The sequence below is a fragment of the Perca flavescens genome, chromosome 18, assembly GCF_004354835.1.
Source record: "Perca flavescens isolate YP-PL-M2 chromosome 18, PFLA_1.0, whole genome shotgun sequence".
NCBI lineage: Eukaryota > Metazoa > Chordata > Actinopteri > Perciformes > Percidae > Perca > Perca flavescens.
Window position 1 is genome coordinate 18,963,367 of NC_041348.1, and position 16,647 is coordinate 18,980,013.

At 41.7% G+C, this 16,647-nt stretch overlaps 1 protein-coding gene across 3 annotated transcripts in view; it reads right to left on the bottom strand.

The window, feature by feature from the left end:
- sash1a (SAM and SH3 domain containing 1a) overlaps window positions 1–16,647 on the bottom strand; it is a 254,380-nt gene that overhangs the window by 163,182 nt on the left and 74,551 nt on the right. Inside the window, exon 1 of one of the 3 annotated variants that reach the window (XM_028606081.1) lies at window positions 7,665–9,102. The exons of 1 other annotated variant lie outside the window; for it this stretch is intronic. In XM_028606081.1, coding sequence (XP_028461882.1) covers window positions 7,665–8,168 — 504 coding nt within the window. In that variant the 5' untranslated portion in view covers window positions 8,169–9,102. Of the gene's footprint in view, window positions 1–7,664; window positions 9,103–16,647 lie in introns of those variants that run through there. One more of the 3 variants, XM_028606080.1, reaches the window with a different exon arrangement.

A 16,647-nucleotide genomic window follows, 5' to 3' on the forward strand; every position in this document is an offset into this window, starting at 1 on the left:
TTGCTTAATCTCCTGCCGAGCACAGCCACTACAAAAGCACTCAGGTAGGGACATATCGACACCGGTGTGGTCTACATGATCAAAGCTTTCAGTGCAGTCCTGCCCTCATGCCTTGGAAAAGGACCAATTAGGGATAAGGGGGGGTTGAGAGTTGGTTGTGCTGCGTTCCATACACCAAGCTGGCAGCAGCTTCAGACAAGGTAATTATACACACTCACCCTGTCTGTCTCTCCAACACTCATACTCACTGCCATCATGCCTCACTCATCTCTCTACACCCCTACATTATACCCCTAAAACACAGTCCAAGATAATATGGGCTGACATGAGCCAAACTGTAGCTACATGTAGGACAATTAAGCTGTTGTAGGTGGCGGTGCTTTAACCCTCCCAAACTGGCTCAGTGCTTTCAGAAATCCACCAAGTTGCAGGTAACGTCAAGGAAACCAGAGTACGTCTCCGCCCTCATCGTTCTGATTTACGGAGCTTGTCTGATCCCCAGGCAAAGCAGGGAACGCTGTCACTGTTAATTTTTAACCGCATCTTCATAAGAAAGACAATTATTTCATCCAGTTGGGGCAGAATCTGGAAGCACGGCTTGAGAAAAATGACAAGAATGCGCTTTGTCATGTTTTTAGAAGAGCAGAGTTACAGTATACTCATGAAAAGGAGCTTGCAACTGTCTAGTTTATATCCTCTCATGCACACACAAGCAGATAACTAGTGCTGTAACGGTTGGATGATTAATCCATTATTTGATTACTTTATCCATGGAGAATTAATTTCCAACAATTTCATCAAACTCTTCATAGTTTAAGCCTTTTATGAAATTAAAGTGCACATTTGTAGCTTCTCACTTGTGAGGATATGCTGCATTTCTACATTTTATATGGGTGCATATTTAATAACTGTTAGTCGAACAAAACAAGCCATTAAGACCAAGCACTGACCCTCATCAAATAAATATTTAAGAGATGAATCACTTTTGAAAATGATCATTAATTGCAACCTTAACCTTGAACCTACAGATAATGCCAGATTTAACCTTCAGTAAGGGGTTTATGAAATATGGCTTGACCTTCATAGATTATTCTTGCTGATCTGACCCTTTCAGCACAATGACTTAGAGTCCGCAGAAATACCACTGTATTAACTGCTGCTTAACCAAATAGCCTATGCAATATTTAAACTCTATGAATTATAGACATAAAGCCAGCAACACATAATCTGTGAGATTACAGGACAAACATGTTTAAATAGCTTTCTGTTTGTCTCCCAGCTTGTGGGAGTCAGTAATTACGCTTCTTAGACTGTAGGTCACACATGACTACCTAAAGCAGTAAAACCAATCCCTGAGATGACTGACAGCATGCATAGAGGACCTGTATAGTATGCAACAATGTATGGTCGCCTATTTAAAATATTCTGTTACTTTTTATGAGAAAAAGTAATGATAACCTCCAGAGTAAACTGCGAGTGTAGTAATGAGTATGTGCTAGACGGAGATGTAGAGAGAGGGAAAACATGTGCGGATGTGTTGATTTGCAAGTGCGTTTGCAATCTGGATCCTGACACAGACAGATGCTCAGGCCTGCTCTCTTGTCACTCTCCATCCTGTTGGGGCACTTGATATCTTCATTTTCCTCCATCTCTATTGTTCAAAGAGGACTGCAGGGTCAGTATTGTGTACTGTAACTATAGCAGAGACTGCTGCTGTTACTATGATAGGATTTCTTTAGGTTACTGCACACGGTTTTTTGATAAAAGCAAGCTGGTGTTTTGCATTTGCCTGCAGCGAGTGAGAGCTGTTGAAGAAATGTGTAAAAACAAACATGTTTACAGCAGCCACTGAACATAGTTTCTCAGTTTGCTGTTGCTGACTGGAATCTGCCTTCTGTGCACTGAACCATAAAATATAACCCTGAAGTTAAAGCCATGATACAAACATGACTCAGACATCAGTTTAACATGTCAAACATAATTTAGTATGGAAATGTATGTGCAATTCCTTTGGATGGGTTTTATATGAGACCAACTAAAAGCGACCTTTTCACCTTATAGCTGAGAACACAAACTAAATACTGAATTGACATATAGTGCATACCTACTACCTGTCCAATGACTAACATTAGAAGACACGTAAATTAAAAAAAAAGGTGGATATACGTTAGTATTGATAATGCAGCCATTCCTGATGCCGATACTATATGGTCATGTAGAGACAGGCTGTCTGGAAGCTGTTGAAACCTTGGACCAGAATAGCTCTGATAATGTATCTGTCATGAATGTGTGTCATCAGGACCTGTTCCCCAGCACCACTGTGGAAAACCAAATGGCTGTACTGCCCGCCTGGCCTGCTTTATTTAAAGCCGTTACCATGACTGCATAACTTTAAGTGATACACATATACTGTAGCTCCCATGTGTCATTTAAAAACAATATATCACCAACGGCAGTGACATTTATACTGCCACAAACATAAATTCAATTTTTCAACATGAACTAAATGTCTAAATGTTGAGATTAGGATTTAACAACTCCTGTTAATGAATCGAGAGAAAGCTCTGAAGTTCTGTTGAATTGTCATCTTTCTGACCAAGTTCACATGTTCAGGGAATAAAAAAAGTGTCTTAAAAGCCAGTTGATCATGTGAGAACCAGCACAGTAGGAGTGAGCCCCTCTCACCCCTTCCTGCTGAAATGAGAAGGCCAGCTGCAAGTACAGCTTTCCCACATTTGCACAGGATCCCAGGAGATGGGTGGTCAAGATAGAAACTCCCTCACTACATCACCAAAAGAGGAAAACCATCCAGCAAATGGATTTGTCTTTGCTGTGATAGCGCTTGAAGAAAATACTTACGTGAGGTGTCTACTTTTCCAGTTATTGTTTTTGGATTAACAGGAGCAAAACTGTGCAAATTGTCTCATGAATTATTGCACAGATGCACTTGAGGCGATAGACTCTAAAAAATGTAAGGTAAACTTGATATTGCTTAGCTGTGGCACCCACTGAGAAGCAAAGGAGCGTGTGGTCTGTTTCATTGCCTCGGCTAAGATCACACCAATGCTTTGTGTTTTAGCCTGACGGGTCAAAAGCAGTGAGGTCAAAGGTCATAGTGATTGCAATCAGTCCTCACCACACCCAGCTGTTCTTGTAGTTTATGCTTAACAAAAATAGTTTAAAAAGGCCCTTAATGTGAGTTGTTTACAAGAAGAGCCACTAAGTGAGTGTATATGTGACTTTTTCCATCCGACGGGAATGTGATCTATCCCTTTTTAGTGCTCCATATAACCCTGCTTTTCTATAGTGTAAACAGCAACTCACTTTGCTAATTGACTTTCTCTGTCCTCTCAGGACAATGGATGCTGGTTCTCCACTTCTTTATGACTTCCCCTTTATGAGTCCTTGGTTGATTATGCCTTTAAGAAGCCCTTAATAAAGACTAAGCAAACAGAGCTTTCAGCAGAGCGCATGGAAAAGTCTGGGTCTCTTGTGAAAGCCTTTTCTCCCTACTTATGGCAGAATGCCAGCCCTATAGCATGGGACAAAGATGAAGAGGATATTCGCCAAAAAACAGACTAAATGAGAAGCTCATGAAAAGCTTTGGCTGGAGTGTTCCACTGAGGTAATGAAAAAGCTCTTAGTTTAGCCATATAATAAGTATTTTTCATTTTAAAACAACATCCCATGCCTATGTGTTAGTGGAAAACAGAATGGAATAAACACATGAAACTGCAGATTGAATGGAAATCTTTCCATTGTTTTCAATCATATTCCACTTCTGCGTTTACCTGAGCTTCACTGCACTGTGAATGTATACATTTTGGTGGCCCTGCAGTGGAGAGACATTTGAAAACTTTGAATTACACATATTTTAAAAAGGTAAAACTGCTCAAATTATTATTTTTTTACACCATGCCTTGCAGCTTTCCAGTCAGCCTGAGGGCCCTCAATAACCACAGTGGGTCAACAGAGGGTCATCTTTAACAAAAACCTAATTTCCTGCTTAGCAAGAGCGCTGGGATACTAATCAAGATAAAATGACTTAAACAGGAAGTGAGGTGAGTGTCTAGCATGTAAGGTGGTGAACTTCCTCTTTTTTTGCGATGGAAAGCCAATAAAACAGTCAGTGAAAAGCTACCTTTCCTTCTGCTTCTCCTGTGACAAACAACACCTCTGGGTGTCTACTGCATTTCTTACATTCTTCAGGCCAGTCAAGCTGGAGGCCTCATGATTCCCACCCACAACATTTGATCAGCTGTTCTGTGGGAGCCTGAGAAAGCCTTGAACATCTAACTGTCCACACCAACTGTGGTGGAGACAGTGGCCCTCCAACCAAGCCTCGTTTAACCAGCAAAAACAATGCGTGCCCATCTATTTACAACCCTTTCTCTCTCTGCATGACACCCAGGTTTTTTCACCCATCTGCACAATGCTGGACACTTGCCGCCGCAGCCTGTTTCAATGGACGGAAATTGGAAATGTAAAACAGACCAGTAGTGAAAGGACATGCGGCTCCATCAGCATTCCATACAAACAATGGAGTATCTCCCAGTGTTTAGCTTCTACTTCCTCCCGAAACACAGCACTAACTGTGAGGCGCTATTATGACGGACTGTGTCTGCCATTTCCAGCACCAGACTCTGGATGAAAACACATCTACAAATAGTTTGGCACTAAGCAGAATCATTTAAAGTAAAAGTGGTATTAGCCAAACCATTGTGCTTGTTCTCCGCACCTAATTGACAATTACAAAACCCGTCAACTCTATTGTCCCCAAAGAAAAATTTGTCTTGCAGCCAGGTGAAAGAAGAGAACACAGATTTGAACATAAAATCATGATAGATTACATAAAATGTATAAACACAAATCTCACAAGGATAGGACCATATAGACCACAACAACCAGTGCCAAGCCTAATAAAATTAAAGAAAAGCAGCGAAAGATGCAGGATTTGACTCTATAAAGATGCACAAATATGAAACAAAGTCGTCACATCATCAGATAATCACTTACGGTTTGGGGATTACAATTGTGTGACCAGTGAGCAGACAACACAACCTGCTCCCTGGAACCATTTACAACACAGTACCTCTCCGAAACAAAGCAGACATACTGCTAACTTAACTGTACACTTGATAAATACTTTAAATGAAAAAAGCTAAGAAGCTGAGTTGATAGTTTCTTCTCAACATTTTTAGTCTCAGTATGTCAGAAATGTATGAGAAAGTTTTAACCAAAATAATGAAGATAACGTTTACTCTACAACTGCAGTCCATTCGACAACAGGCAAACCGGCAGCACCATCTTTTCTGCTTATATTGTTCCCAGATGAGAGATCTAGAAATGTGCAACCCATAGCACAAGTGTTTGTTTACATCATAAGAAAGAATACTCTTCTCTCAGACAAGGGGTCTCTATGGCCTTGATAAGGATCATGGGTATTTATTACACCCAGCAGAGCCATTTCAGTGAATTGTTTGATAACAATCTAGCACACGCTGGAGATGATTTCTGAATCATAGTGCTTATATTGCCGATGTTTTTTTTTTTTTTTTTGCATAATGACAAAAGCTGGAGACAAAGCAAGTGGCACAAAGATGAACAGAGGGCTGTCAGACCAGAGTCCATGTAAATCCCTGCGTATTGAGAGCACAGAGGACAGTTTAAATGTGGTTGGAGATCTTGGTTATACTATACAATGAACATCCCTTGAGACTGACATTGTGTGTCCTTTAATTGCCCCGAGTCTGGCTCTCTGGTCTCAGACTCTGCTGGGGGTGACTTCTCGTCTCAAAGGCAGAGAGAGGGGAGATATCTACAGACCAATCACAGCCCAGTTAGTCAAACCGCCATCAGCTACTCACAGCTCCATCTCTCACTCTCCTTGTGGGGAGAAAAAGCACTGGGCTGGAGCAAATTCAAAACTACAGGGTTACACACACACACACACACACACACACACACACACACACACACACACACACACACACACACACACACACACACACACACACACACACACACAGAGAGAGCCAAAGAGAGAGGGACAGAGAAAGACCTTGACCTGCTCATTCCACTCCAAACCTCCATGCCAAAGCTTTGCCTCTAAATAAAAACAGCCTTCTTAAAAGGGAGAGATAGTTACCCTCTGGAACCAACACTTTGTTTCAGCCCTGGTTTGACAGATAATCCCTCACAAATCCTAAATCTCTGTGGGATTCACAGCGAGCCAAAGTGGCAAAAATATACAGAAAGAAAAAAAGCTTACACAAAACATGCAAAAATTGGAATAAAAGATGGTATCAGTTTGAAAAGCTAATTTGGAAGCAAGTGAGTACTGCAGGAGAGTATCAAAGTTTGGGTCATACAATATAAATGATGATGTAGACACATAAGGTCGATATAGTCATGAATGAATATCACTACATAAACAGCATATGGTCAGGATCTGTTTCAGTTGGAATGGCAAACAAGACTGAAAAGTCGTTACACACCTGCACGTAAATATTTGCATGTTCACACAGACAAGCCAACTGACACACAGGGACATAACCAGGATTTTAGAATATCAAGGTACATATTCAGTTGTAAATAAACTGCATGTTGCTGTTTGTCCCGAGCAAAAACTACAGAGGGCACAACATCAACGGCCTGCAGACACGCCAATTAAAAGGCCTCCTTGTATGTAAACAGCAGTCATTCAGTAGAGCCCTCTCAGCTGGTAAGGCATATGATTCAGACACTTCTGAAGAAAGGTCACTTTCAGTCCTGTGACAACAAGAGGCCCTCTCAGTCTGGCTCCTGGACAGCGACAGCCTCCCCAGCTGGCCGCTCTTCATTTACTGCCCCTGCCATCGGTAGCCCATTGGCTATTCATCACAGCAAAGAGCCAGGGCTTATATGCTCGTGGGGCTGGTTGATCCACCCATACGTAATGCTGAGGCAAGTCACTGGACAGGTGAGGTCAGAGTAGATTAATAATCATACTGTAAATCTTTCTCCCCCCCCAGGAAATCACATACAGGGTGAAAGCTCATCAGGATCTCCACATTCAGCTCTCTGCTTATTGATCTGCAGCAACTTCATTCCCATCATTCACTGTGACAGCAACCACTCACACTTCTGCAAAGTGCAGCAGGGCTGAAAATGTTACAGTGTGGTTTAGCTATGGCTCAGTTTCTTTTACCTTATTTTGATGATTAACACATGAGTGAAATATGCCTTTACACAAGATGAGCACTACCTGACTGACAGAGGGCTGATGGATGATGCCGAAAAGGTGACAGCCCCTTTTGTGCTATATGAACACCTCTGGCTCATTGCAAAAACAGCCACCTCTGCAAAACATTAATTCAATCTGTGTTTAGTCTAGAAAACCACATTTTCTCAAACATGAAAAAATGTTGTGGCTATTGTTTTGAAAAACAACCCCTCAATTTCTTTTTTTCAAATCAGGTGTCTAATCTAATTTAAAATAGCAGGAACGTTTAGAGAGGCTGTATGCATATTTTTTAAAGGGGATATACAAACTAAAGTACGTGTTAGGTGGGACAATGTTGCAGTGTATGAGTATTAAACATGTAGCTTTTATACATTGTTTGTTATAACGTTTGACAGGTGGTGGTCCCTTTTGTGCCACTGTCTAACTAGGTTCCTCTTACCTTAATAGAGTAGGGCGGCTTGGCGAGGTTGATGCCATCTCTGATGAGCTTATCCCTGATCATGATCTTCAGCTTCAGCTTGGGGTAAATCACCAGCTCCCTCCTGTTGCCCAGCGTCAGGTTCCTCTGCGCGCCCATGTACCCACCGTTGCGCCCAGCCCGGTCACTGTTGGCCTCGGTCCAGGACTTCGATGCCCGCAGTTTGGACTCATACTGGTCCACCATGTGACTGGTATAAATCTCGGCTGCGGGTGGCATCGGCTCCAGGGTGAAGTAGAGTCCACTGGCCGTCTCGTCGGCTTCATCTTTTAGCCTCCTCACGGCGTCGTGAATCCTCTGCCTGTGGTGAGGGATGTAGACGCCGATGGCATCCAGGTCGGGGTCCCCTATTTGTTTGCAAACCTCCAGATCGTCATATCCATTATCCACAAAAGCCTCGACGTACTGAGCAAGCTGGAGGGTCTTCAGCCACTCGTAAACGATGACAGGTCCGTTGCTTGTCATTTTGGATGTTGCCAGATCGGCTACAACTCGGAGAGAAGAAGACACTAAAGTGATGGTTACTTTCCCATTCGGCGTTTCAAACGCATTATAAGGTAGTTACTAACAATGTAGTGCTTTCTCCGAGTATTAGGAAAGTAAAGATGACTGCATTAAACAATATTTGGAGGATCCATGCTTTGGTTACCATTCCCAACCTTGTGAGTCCACGGTGCTTTAAGACATAACAACAGAGCCGTAAGTGAATTAAAGGCTCAGCCTGACCGTAACACCTGTCAATATTTACAAATTAAGATGACTTCAGTTTCTCTTGAAACAGCTTCTGAATCCCAAATGTAATATCAGTGATTTACCGTGCGCAGGCAGTCTCAATAATTAGGCTTCCTTACACAAATTAGAAAGCAGTTGCCTCAAACTATTGTCATTCAAATATCTGCTCGACAAGATTTTGTCCGCACGGCAGCTGCTGCGTCTTAAAAAAAAAAACCTTTTCACGGCTGATCCTCCTTCCTTGTATCGCCGAACGGCAGCGCGTTGAAGATATAAATCCAAATGACGCTTAACGGGCTCCAAAACACATAAGTCCGGCTGTAGACGACCGCACGGTTCCGCGTACAACCGCTCAATCTACGCGTAGTCCAGTTCTTCAAACCGGCACATCATTACACCGGAGCTGCAGCCAAGAGCCAACATGCTCACTGCTGCTCCTCTACCGTCCACGCCCCCCAAATCTCACTGTACCCATTTAAAAATAGTGATGAGAGTCCTTTTTTTTCCCCTCTCCCAACTTGTCACGCTGCTTCGGGGCACACAGCTGGTCACCAGGTTCCCACCGACTTGGCCAAAGTTGGTCCGAAACGAAAGCGCGCATTAAACCTGTCGCGCAGTTGAAATGAATATCCTAGCTGCTGGTCTGTGTCACATTATTCTTCCCCTACGATGTGATTTCGTTCACCGCACCTCTCTCTCTCTCTCTCTCTCTCTCTCTCGCTCGCTCATACACACAGTCTCACTCATTCAGCATTTCAACAGTTTGGTTTCTCAACACGCATGAGCTCCCTCTATGTGGTAACTGGGGAACTGAAGATTTCGCAGCACTGATGTAACAGAAGAAACTGAGGTACTAACTCATCTATCCATTATCTGTATGAACAGAGATTGGATGCGATTTCTTTTTGACTTTACAACACCGGAAAGCAAGTGGAAAGCAAGTGGCGTCTGTATCAAATTGCAGCACCACTAGATGCCATCATTATTAGTATGAGACAAGTCAAACTGTCTAGGAAAACAGAGAGAGAGAGAATGAGAGAGAGAGAGAGAATAACTGCTTGAATAAGACCTGTCCACTCTGTCCAGATAGAGGTCAAGCCCACCGGTGCTGATGCATGCTTTATCAAATGTGAGCTGACAGCTTGTTAGGGGTCAGTTTGATACAATCACCATCTCGGCTCTGTGCTGGAAGTGATTTGACTCGGCCCATTATGACATGCAGCAGGGCCAGAGAACAAACACACCAGTCGAGGAGGAGTGGGGAAGCATATCAAACAGCCTCCATATTGGACAAGGGCGCTGTCAGAAACGTGCCAAAAATGCATGTCAGAATGTCAGAGGAAGAGGTGGGTGCCAGTGTAAATCCTTCATCATGTTCCCAGTTCAATCTGACTTGAATTAGCTGACATTTCCCATGATTTACCTGTCTTCTGCTGTCATCGGAATTACTCAGAAATGCTCTATTGTCCTTCATTCTCCTAAAGTGGTTTGACTGACAGGAGCAATATGGGTTAAATGTGTGCAAAGTGTGATAGGACACATTAGAGCTTGGACTTATATTGACATTAGAATTTATAATGAATATTCAGCTCATTGACTTAAATAAACCAAAAGCATGTGTTTATACCATAGAACTTCATGTTTGTTGGTACAGCTGACATACAGTGTGACATTAATAACAATGCACACAATTACCACCATATGGAAACAATAAAAAAGACAATCTTTTACAATACTAGAGTATCTCAGCTCTAATGTCTCAGATTAAGTTGAAAGTCTGTAGACTAACAGGAATAATGTAAAGGTGAGGGACAACCTTTAACATTCACTCTGAACACAACTTCCCCCCCCAACTCTCATATATAGGAGTAAAACTTACACAGCTCTGCCATTCCTATTGTTCAGACATGTCATTGGATCAGTTACAGGATCAGGGTATTATGGGAGTAGAGTGACAGATGGAACAGGGAGACTGTTGCTCTCTACGGTGGGTGGACTCAAGAGTGCCTACTGATCGTGCCAGCATTGCTGTGTTTCCACTCTGCTGCCCCGGGCCATGGAGAGCAACCAGCGGGTGCCGAGAGAGGCAAGGGTGGCAACCTAGCACAAGTGTCTCGCTGGCTGTACGGAAATACACAGGACTGTTTGTTTGGCCATCATCAGAATCACATTACTGCATTTTGATGACTGAGTTTTTATGAAAATTGACAGATAAAACAAACTATAAGAAATACATTATAGAAGTAGTTTAATGCAGTGATACCCAAGCCTTTAAGCTTGTAAGCCCTTAAACAATGAAATGACTACTTGTAACAAGTAATACAATTATCCAGTAATTCACATGGGGAAAAAAAAGAGGAAAGATGGGAGAATTTCTCAATTTTATTTATAGTGTCAAATCATAACAGAAGTGATCTCAGCATACTTTACAGATAGACTAGGTCTAGGCCGCACTAATTTACAGAGACCCAACAATTCCCCCCCGAGAGCAAGCATTTGGTGCAACAGTGGCGAGACAAAACTTCCTTTTAACAGGCAGAAACCTCAGACGCAATCTGGCTCAAAATCTAAACATAACTGTGTAGAATAAATATATTTTCCAGCTAATCATTTTAGGACCCCTCAGATTTATCCAACCCCCACGTTTGAAACCACTGGTTAAGCGTTCAAAGTGTCAAGTGTTCCAAATACACATAACCAATGCACATAACCTCTTCAGAAATCACTTCGTCCAACTAACAGTCCAAATATTCAATATATTGTAATATAAATAAATCTCATATTTGAGATGCTCAAACCAAAAAATAATTGGTATTTTGTCTTAATATAAATATAGTACTAAAATAATGTATTATGTAGCTTTTATACATATGGATTTTTGATAGAGCAACTTGATTTAGGTACACCATCATATGTGCCATTATTGCATCACAGTTAGTACTGTAATATTACTTTGTAGTGACATAATAAAAAGGCAGTCTATGCCCATTTCAAGCAGCAGACAGATTGCTCTTCCCATTAAGTGTAGCAGTATTGCCCCGAGGAGCCAGAGGACTGCTGCCACATCAATAGCACCTTAATACAATCTGAAATAGGCAGCGGAGATTGTCAGAGTGCAGATAAATATGAATATGTGGCAGTGAGAGTGCAAAGTATTCAGATCTGGTAAATATGTATAGGCTGCTTTGACTGTGTTGATTGATTGAAGGTGGGACTGTGGCAGGTTGAGGGAAGAAAAGCTCCAGTAGACACAGCTGGAAGGTGAGAGAAGATCGACACAGCCAGACCGACAACAGCAGCTCTGCTGACAGCCAAGCTCTCTCTATGCTAATAGTCTACCTCACTGGGTGTTTGTTTCTCTCTGAAAGGGAAGATTTGGGTATTAGAAGGTGGGGATTTGTGTTGTGTGAAATTTTAAGGGCTCCTTGGCTTCAGCCATCTAGGTTGCACCTTTCAAGACCTCAATTTTAAAATAATTTGAAGCAGAGAATGGCTTCTGTCCACCTAGATGCAGAGGCACCATGAAGGTCATGGATGTTGGTTTCTAGGTGGAGGCTATCTGTCAAACCCTGAAAGATATGTAGACTCTTCTGCCAGTAACACAGCCAAGGTGATATAGAAAACACAAATCACAGTTCATGCTTTGAATTTAATGTGGTCCTGAAGTAGATACGGTTAAGCATGTCAGCTATTCCTCACCAACATTCCTGCAAGGATTTATTCAAATTTCAAGATTCAAGTACATTTTTCATGTACGCCAAAGCACTTTTGAACTTTTTTTAAATGCATAGTGGGCAGATGTATAATTGGCCTTGCCTTGTCAAAATCTTTCAATCTTCTTTCCTCCCTCTCTTTCCGTTACAGATTCAAGGGTTGGCTGGAGAGGATTCTTCAGGAACAGCCAAGACCAGAGGAAACAATCCTGCAGTGAGCTGATGATTGTCTGCGATTGCTGCATATCACATTTGGCTTCATCAGACATAGTAGCTAGTATCCCAATGTTCCTGGATAATACAAGCTTCTCATGATGGGAAAAAATTACTCTGAAAACAAATTCTCAGAATGGTACATGCAAACACAAAGACAAACTGGGGAATAGGAGAAAAACTTTGGCGGGAATTATTATGAATAAGACATTGTTTATTGTCTTGGGATGCAATTAAGGGCAAAAACCGGGAGACTTATTTTTGCAGGATTAAAAATGAAGGAGCTCTCCTTGGCGGTCAGTGGTCCAGTGGCATCTAGTGGATTTTTCTTCAGCCTTCTGGCATGTTCAATGGAGAGAGAGAGAGAAGGTAAGAGCTTGATCGGTCTTTATGCGCTTTTAATTACAAGCGGCTGGCTGGGCTGCAATCTCCAGAGGCCAGAGATGAAGCAAGCACGTCAGGGCCAGCTGCCTCTCAGCCGGCAGCTCAATATCAACCTAAACATCCCCAAACCCACAGGGAGAGAAGGGTGGCAGCTCGGGGTTAATGCAAGGATTGCATGTCTAAGCATATCAGCCACAGACACCTGCCAATCACCACACACAATCTGAGAGTCTGTAAAGGCAACAGGTCAGATGTCTGTTAGCATTCCCCCCTGGTGCAATAAAAGTGATGCCATCAGTCAAACTACTACTTTGAGCTGCAGTTGGAGCTAACTTCTCAACTTCTCCCGGGGTCTGGTTCAATAAGAGCCACGGGTGCTGATGGACAGATCTCCGATCAGACAGTAGTGGTGAATACCTTCAGTGGAGTGCAGACTTCTTTTCAAAGTGGACCACACTACATTTTCAGCTTCAGAACAGTACTGGAAGAAGCCTCGCAGCCATGGATCTTTGAAGCAGAAACTAAAAATATGCAGAACAGTGATACAGAGCTTTGTTTTTTCTTATTGACTCTATACAGAACAGAAAGTCTTTGGCATCCTGTTTCATCCCCTCACAACCTGATTATAAACTGGCAGTATACATTAATAGCTAAAAGCCTTTCCCAAGGACCAAAACAGGAGGCACCAAAAAAGAGATGAAGTTTGTGCAGTGCAAGAGCTGAGACCCACCACAATAAAGACATTGCTAATTAAAATCACTTGGGATACGAACCAGCAGTTAAAATGTATTGTATTTATTGTGCTGAGAATTAAAAACTCACAAGTCAGGCTAATGAGCTGAAAACATTTAGGCAAACACAGAGAGAAAGAGCTTTCATAACGGGTAATAAATTCATTTTCTGTAAATGGGTCAGACTGTCTTCAAACATTGTGTTTGCACTGAGCTTCTTTGTGTGTTCAACTATGTTAAAAACAGAGGTTGCAGCTAAACGGAGAAATGCCAAAATCCCACAAACCAAGTAACCTAAGAAACCAAGCTGCTGCTTTGTAGTCTTAAGCTGTTATCATGGAAACTCAGGTTTTACCAAAGAGAGAATTATAAGGCAATATGACTCCTGTTATTGCCTTTGGCAGTACTTTAGTAAGACCCAGCTAACCTGTGACCTGACTTTGCAGCAGCAGAGGTAGTTCTAGGAGAGATTTGGTGGCTAAAAGGGCATCGACATGCCCACAGGAACCGACACTTAATTCCCAGTCAGCTGCACTGATATGCCTTCACGGTGAGCCACTGTCCATTTAATTAGTATGGACGGCCATGTACTGACCAACCACAGCAGCATAAGTACATTATGTATATATGCAAATGTTTGACACATGGCCACTGGCAGTTTGAGACATGCAACTGTGTGTAGTGATATAATGCATGAATGTGTGGCATATTTTATATCGTCACACAGACAACAAATACAGTGGTATATGCACAAAATATATTAGCCTTGATACTCTAACATTTATAATCACTCTCTCTTCCCTTTTCTCCTCCTTCCCACACATACAACTAACACACAACAACCTCCAGAGACCCCTTACACACCTGTTGATGTAAAGGCTGGAGATTAAAAGAGCTAATTTGTTAGTGTGTCAGTCAGTCTGCCCACTGGTGAAATACGAATGCCTCTCCTCTCCTCTCCCTTTAACTACAGATATAAGGATAATTTAGAGGGTTCACTGCAGGGTCTGGCTTGAGACAAGCTTGAGGATCTCTGACAGGAGATATTGACTAAAGGCAATTCCAGCTAGCCACATTACCTTGTGATCTACGACTAACCTCAGAGCAAAATGGCACCCAGAGGCATAAGGTTCAACTGGCAAACCAGGCGGCTAGCTGAGAGATGACTGCTGAACTAATCATTCAGGAGATCTCTTAAAGAGGGTTTCATTGCTGAGGACAGATGAATTGCACCAGACATGTAATCAAAACCTAAAAGACAAGGCGATAGAGACAGGGAGACATGTCCCAGCTAGAAAAATACTTGTAAACTGATTTCAGTATGACAGTCCCTTGTGTGTATTTGTGTGTGTGTGTGTGTGTATGTGTGTGTGTGTGTGTGTTTATGTGCATGCATGTGTGGAGCTCTATGCGCTAAAGGGAAGGTTTCCAGCTGATGATAAATGAACCGTCATCAGAGAGCTACTTCAGAGAATGTTTTATAACAATCCTCTCAGCGAAGCAGTGGTGCAGAATGCCCAATTAATAAAGATTAGCTCCTTTTTTTTTTTTTTTTTTTTTTTACACAGACCTCGTTTCCTTCTTAATTAAAACAAGGTGATTGAAATGAATGAATCATTATGCAGATATGTGAAGCTGTGTTTTTTTTTCCCAAACATGAGATGAAATAATCGACAGAAACTTCCTGTTAATGATTGATGGCACAAGTTTCTTCTTCCTCCTTTCTCTTTATCTTCTTGAAGAAAAAAAATGGATGGAAAAATTATTAGATTATAATAATTAAAATTAAGTAGAGAAATGTAAAGTTAATACAGTGTTTGTACTTAGTTTTTTGTGTGTGTTTGGAGCCGAGAGAAGACACTACTCTTAAAGTAGATGACTTGCAACTAAGCTGCAGGTCCATCCTTCATCCAGTGGCTGTACCTCAGGAGGACTGAAGACAAAAGAGCAATTAAACACAGCGCCCACAGAGTCTCACTGCAATAAATCTACTCTCAAATGGATGGGAAGATGATGGCTGCGAGCCCAGGATTGTTAACATGTTATATTAATGCAAGGGCTCTGAGCATCTGACCTATCCACCAGCTCCTCAGGGTTTATGTAAATGGTATGATGTATTGGTGGGGAAAAACACACCATACAGGACATGGGGAACTGTGGACAAAAGATGATTGTTTGGTAACAATTACTAAAACTGTGCATAATTAAAATCATTTAGTGAAATCACTACCATCTTAGAATATATGAACCTTGCTTTACTGCCACAGGTCCATGACATATGAAAAGCAAAGTGAAAGACCAGGTAAAGTAAATGAGTTATTGAACACGAGGTTCGATGACTGTATTAATCACTGCAGTGCCTCAGAGAAAACAGATGGAAAGAATAAAGGTCCATTTTTCATTAGGGGTCATTATTGGTGACAATGATGGCTGCGGATGAGGATTCCATCATAACAATTTCACAACAAGCGCATGACACATCAATCAGACTCTGAGCTCGGCCTCAGGAGGATCACCTCATCGGTTACGGTGCACTGCTAATATTGACTTCATACTAAAAGAAAACAAAATGCTCAAGAAAGAAATATGAGGCCATTTCAAAAGGAAAACAATCACTTGAATGATATTGCCAGACAGGTCTTGAGCATGAAGTGTCCCTCTTCCAATGTCAAGTCCAAAGTAGCCTACATAATTCTATATAATCATTGTCAATAAAACAGCTTGGACTTTGTATTTTATATTTCGCCTACTTAAACATGAAATTTGTTGCTGTTGTTTATAAATACAGATGTTATTATAGATACATATGTGTATATATATATATATATATACACACACATATGTATATATGAATATATGACAATACTGATTTGGACGCAATACAATCAACACCAGTCAACACAATCTTTGTGAAGTTTATGGTGTCAGACAGATGATTCATCATAGTATTTGAGGCCATAGTGTGTTGTTACATTGGACTGTATGACATTGTAACGTGTTCCTATTATTTTGTCCACATTGACACGATACAGGATATTGATCACCCAAACTGACCTCATATCTGTGGAGACGATTCTCAGATACAAAGCCAGTGAACCATTTCCTGGGTCCACCCAGCCAACCAATCAAATTGTGTAATCAATACATGAGACACCATCAGCAAATGACTTC